General features: G+C 32.6%; 1 protein-coding gene across 1 annotated transcript; it reads right to left on the bottom strand.

The window, feature by feature from the left end:
- Window positions 1-790: 790 nt before the first annotated feature.
- LOC105634368 (uncharacterized) lies at window positions 791-1,757 on the bottom strand. The gene has a single exon (XM_012217216.4). It carries the CDS (start codon window positions 1,669-1,671, stop codon window positions 1,027-1,029), a length of 645 nt encoding a protein of 214 aa, XP_012072606.1. The 5' UTR covers window positions 1,672-1,757; the 3' UTR covers window positions 791-1,026.
- Window positions 1,758-5,360: the final 3,603 nt, after the last annotated feature.

Raw genomic sequence — 5,360 nt, 5'->3', positions numbered from 1 at the left:
AAATCATTGTTAATTAAGGAGGTAAATGAGTGAATTAAGACAAATTTAACGGACAATAATTAAGTTGTTAATTGGTAGTCTTTTCAATGTCTTGCAATAATTATTAAAAGGAAAGGGCATTAACTATTTACCTAGCTAGCCAAAAAAAAAAAAAAAATACACAATTAATTACATATATAGTCATTCATTCAATGGTGGAATATATATAATTGGAAAAATTAGAAATTCAAATTAAAATTTTGCCATTTTTGCATTAAATCAATTAAAATTAGTAATTTTTTGGTATATAATAGAAAAAAAGAGAACTTTCCCAGGTAGCTCAACAACCTGCAATTAGCATCCCAATACACTCCAATAATGCAAGTGTCAAACTTGCAAATATTAAAAATAAGGAATTTCACAGCCTTGACAGAAATCATTATATACTTAATAAAGTCCATTGAAGCTGTCTTTGTCTTGTGTGGTCCAGTAAATTATCTTTCTCCCCACATGGGGTAATGTAAGCTTCACTCATATTCTCATGCCTTCACATGAAATACAGCAAATATAAAATATATAAAATACTACAAATTAAATTAATTATAACATAACTCAATCAAGTGTGATATGTGAAGAGTGTAAGATCTCAAATTCAAATTTTTTTATTATAAATATTTTTATCAATTTAGTAAATTCAAGAAGACTATCCTCTATTGTATAAATCGCTTACCGGATCTCTTAAAGAATAAAAAAAATAATTATAACATAAACATCCACAATAAAAGTCAAAACCGTCTAATTGATTCACTAATGAAACAAAAACAGGCTACCAAATCTTTAATTCTTTTTTTTTTTTCCAAGTTATATTAACATATTACAATAACTTAATTATGCTTTTGGGGACATATACTTCAATTCTTGTCCTCACATACGAAGAAAAAAAAAAACCCAGAAAAAAAAAATTAACAAAAACAAGCAAGGTAGTACTTAAAATACCTTCAACTTATACAAGAACATGAACCCAAATCCCAGAAGATGATCTTAAGTTTAGCGAGATCGACGGCGAGTAATTAGATCATAATTTTCTCTGCTTGATCTTGGAAGGTATACTATTGATTCAGAAACAGCACAAGTTCTTTTACAAGAAGTGTAAAGATTTATAAAACCAAACCTGTCACTAATGCTTCTTGACACCTTAGTACCATTCCAGAAGTTACTGGTAGATTCTTCATGATCATCATCACCCTTTGAACATTCTACTAATGCTGCGAAAAATGGATCCTTTCTGAAATTCTCATTGGAAATCTTTTTTCGAATACCAGTTTCCTCTAAATTAAATCTTTTTGAGGCTTGAGGTAAGGCATGAGGAGGAGGCAATGGAAGGACTTTGACTAATGTGGAGTCCATTTTCTTATGACTTAAATTTTTAGGAATTCCTGGTAAATGTTCCCAAGAAAATGGGATTCCGGAAAATCGAAGTGGGGTGGCCGGACTAGAAGGCAAGTCATCGGGGAAATTTAAAGACGAACATGATGAAATGGAGGATGATGAGGAAATTGAAGGACTCTGACGAGAAGAATCACGTTTGGTTGCTGGAATTATAGTGTCACATTCCTTTAGAACATTTTGGGCATGGACATTAGGAGCTGCTGATGGGCAATCCAAAGTTTTAGAAGAAAAGAGGAAAGGCATTTTTGGTTGTGTAGTTTCAGTTTTAGGCTCTTTTTAATCTTTTATTTTTCTTCATCTACTTTGCCTACAAATATATATATAGAGACAGACCACATGTGGTATGGTGTGTATTTTTTAATGTCATAAGTTTTGGAAAATAGATGTTAGAAAAAGATATTATGCGCAAACAAAAAGACCCCACAATATTGATGGCAAATAGTAGGGAAGAGGAAAGGGCTATAGGGGCAAAATGGGGAATTAATTGAAGTAGAAGTGGTGGTGATAAAGCCAACTTCTCTGCGAGGGAGTGGTTGAAGGGATTATCCAAAATTTCACATGGAGCTTACCCGGTCTATATGGGGCCCCGTTAACCGATTCGTGTCAATTATTATTTATGAAGTGATAAGTGTATTGGAGCTAAGTTTAGTACACTGCTTTTACTACATATACCTTCAAGGGGATCAAAGTGTACCGTGTTGAAAACAAACATGCCGTTATATAAAATTATGTATATAGAATGAAATATGCATTTGTATTCATCATGAAAGTGGCAAAAAACATTGCTCTTGTACTTTATTAGAATTCCAATTTCAACCATAAAATCTAGGTGTTATAAAGTTAGAAAGCATAATAGATTATATGAAGGTCCCAAATTTACCTCCCCATAAGCCTATGTATGAGAAAGAAAAGAAAGAATGAACTCTCATATCATATTATAAACTTAAACAAGGTTAGAGAGGCTAATAAGTTTTAAGAAAGTCTCGAAATCTTTACATTAGCTTCTTCGATGTTCAATTCTTAAGCATGAAGGGAAAGCAAACAAAAGATGACAACCTATGGAAATGTGGAAGAGAAGAATTGAATGAGCATTTTAGAAGAATGTATGAACCTACTTTAAGAGGAAAATCCGATAGCACCACAAACTTTGCAAAAGATCTATTATGTCCCTGAATTATAAATTTTGATAATATTATATACCTCTTATTCTAGTAATAACAAGTTTGGCTTTTATATATATAATATTAATTTAAATGTGGTTAGTACAGTATTGAAATATTAATTTTAACATTTTGTAACTATCTATAATAAGTATTTAATTAATCTAATTTTACAAGTTGAAATATTCAATAGAATAATTTTTCATGTAAAATATAAGAGTGAATTCATGCATTCAGTGCATGAAATCGGACAACTATTTTTGGGCTCATTTTTTCCCCTAATCCCTGAATTATAATCCATATTTCTTAATTGTCCCTATATTTGAGTTTATTACTTAAAAATACATGAATTTTTATTGGACTAACACAAAAGCCTTTTTACCGGTTTTCCAATCAACTCCTGACAGAAAGTTGACATGGAATTAATTGGTTAGCAAATAATTGTTTGAGAAAATACCACATCAGAATTTTTTTTCTTTTTTCGCTTTCACCTCTCCTGCCTTCCTCTCTTTCCCATGAAAAGCAATGCCCCCTCTCCGATGTAAAATCCCTAAATTCATAAAAGAGAGAAATCCTTCTTCTCTAGTATTCTTTGTATTTTTATTATCCATTTATTAAAATTACCATTGCTGTTGAATTTATTGCTATTGTTGTGACCCGTACGAAGGGATAGAATTAAATCCATGGAAAAGACTCAAATTTGAAGGACCTTTTAAATCATTAGTGAGATTCATTGGTAGTTTTAAGGAAAAAGATGACCGAGATAGTATTGATTGATTATTCAAAGATTAAATTGTTTCTAAAAAACCCAAGAATTCCCCATCGCCACTAGAATAATGATAGTTAAAATTCGCAAGTGTCGAAAATGTAACAAGTAATAAACAAGAGAGTAGGAATATTATTTCCACAAGAATTATATGCCAAGTACGAATGTTATTTTAACTTACTATTTAAAATGCTCTGAAATTTTAGGTCTTAAAATAATATTATTATAGTGGGTATTGTTGACGCGTGTCTTTATGCCCCCGCCTGATCCAATGATGATACGAGGATGTGGAATGAAAGGTTAATGCTATCTAGAAGTCTTTTAATCCAAGGATTTAAATTAAACTGATTTTAAGTGTTTGACTGGGTCAGAGTTGCGTCACGCAGCTATGAAGGTGCGTGACGGCACTATAGCTGCGTCACGCAGCTCTAATGAAACTCAGATTTGCATTCCGTCGTTAAGAATGACGACATGCCGTTTTATGCTAAATGACACGTAGTTGTGGTGCAACAAGTGAGCTGCGTAACGCGTCTGACTAGTTCCGTCACGCACCTAATGGCTGCGTGACGCAGCTATGCCCTGTTGCCCTACTTCTATAAATAGATCTTTTTCTCATGTTAAAAAACAACTTTGGTGAGCGTTTTAAAAACCCTAAAAACACACTTGCGGCTGCATTCTCCTTCAGAAGCTCTTTTGAGTTCGTTTGAAGGAGAATTGCCATTAGAGATCAATTTTAGGTGAATTAAACCAAAAAAAAAAAAAAAGAGAGAAAATCAAGAGAGAAAAGAGTGAATATTTAAATCCTTGGTGACGAAGCTTCTGGATCGCCTTAATCTTCGTTCGTTAAGCCGTTTACAATCCTCAATCTGAGGATTAGGTAATTTCTTTACACTTTTTGTGTTTTTATTCATTGATTATTTATTTTATTGTTGTTTTAGTAGTTTAATCTTAATTGAATTGTATTCTGTTCGTTTTTGGTCATTCGAGGTTGTCCTACAATATATTTAAATAAAAAATGCTTTAAACAAGTAATTTAAAACAGAGTTCGGACCAGAGCAGTTGCGTGACGCAGCCAGTAGATCCGTAACGGAGCTGGCAGTTGTGTGACGGAACTGTTCATATCCAAAATTTCGTTTCTTTACCTAGAACAGCTGCGTCACGCAGCTATAGGCTGCGTCACCAAAGAACAGCTGCGTGACGCGACTGTTCTAGGATTCCAGAAATAATTTTTATTCATTCGAAAAAAATAATAAATTATGTACAAAAATAAAATTTAATTTTTTCAATAAATCCGAAAATGACCAATTATGAACAGATTGTAATTTGATTAAGTTTAGAATATTAAAATGTGATTATGCATGATTTTGGTTTAGGGTTTTTGGGTTCAAATTTTTATTCAGGTAGAATGTATTTTTAGGTTCGGTTTGTGGCCCGCCTTTAACCATAAGGCAAGAGTGAGTCTTTTATTTATTTGATTTAACTGTTTTGGTTTGGACGATTTGGATGATTTGGATGATTATGGATGCAATGACTGATTTTGATTGGGACAATTAATTAATTTTCCATATAAGAACTCGGTTCGATTCATTCGGGTTGGGTTTAAATAAATAATTTGGCTTTTCTAACTAAAATGAATTAGAAATCGTAAGGTTAAAAGATGCCGGTTTTTCCGGACGTCGGCTTCCAACGGGCCGGCATACCCAATTCCCTTACAAAGAATCGCCTTGGTGCGCTTGACCAATTTTTTAATAATTTGGCCTTGAACAAAATTGAGTTTAAAATGGAGTCATTTTTATAAAATAAAATTGAAAACGGTCCCATTATCGAAAAAATAGATGGCGACTCAAAAATGTTTTGTAAGACCGATTTATCGGCATCGTGTCCAATAAAAGGTTTTGTCACCACTGTTCATCATAAGATCACTTTCCAAATAAAACAAAAAAGTGAACATTTTTCGGATCGCTTGGGGGCGGTGCGAAAACATGTATGAATGATACTGTTTGAAA

The sequence above is a fragment of the Jatropha curcas genome, chromosome 9 (genome assembly GCF_041381405.1).
Source record: "Jatropha curcas cultivar XTBG-Jc1 chromosome 9, XTBG_Jcur_1.0, whole genome shotgun sequence".
Classification (NCBI taxonomy): Eukaryota; Viridiplantae; Streptophyta; class Magnoliopsida; order Malpighiales; family Euphorbiaceae; genus Jatropha; species Jatropha curcas.
The sequence above is the reverse complement of the archived record's forward strand: the minus strand, read 5'-3'. Positions and strand labels throughout refer to the sequence as shown.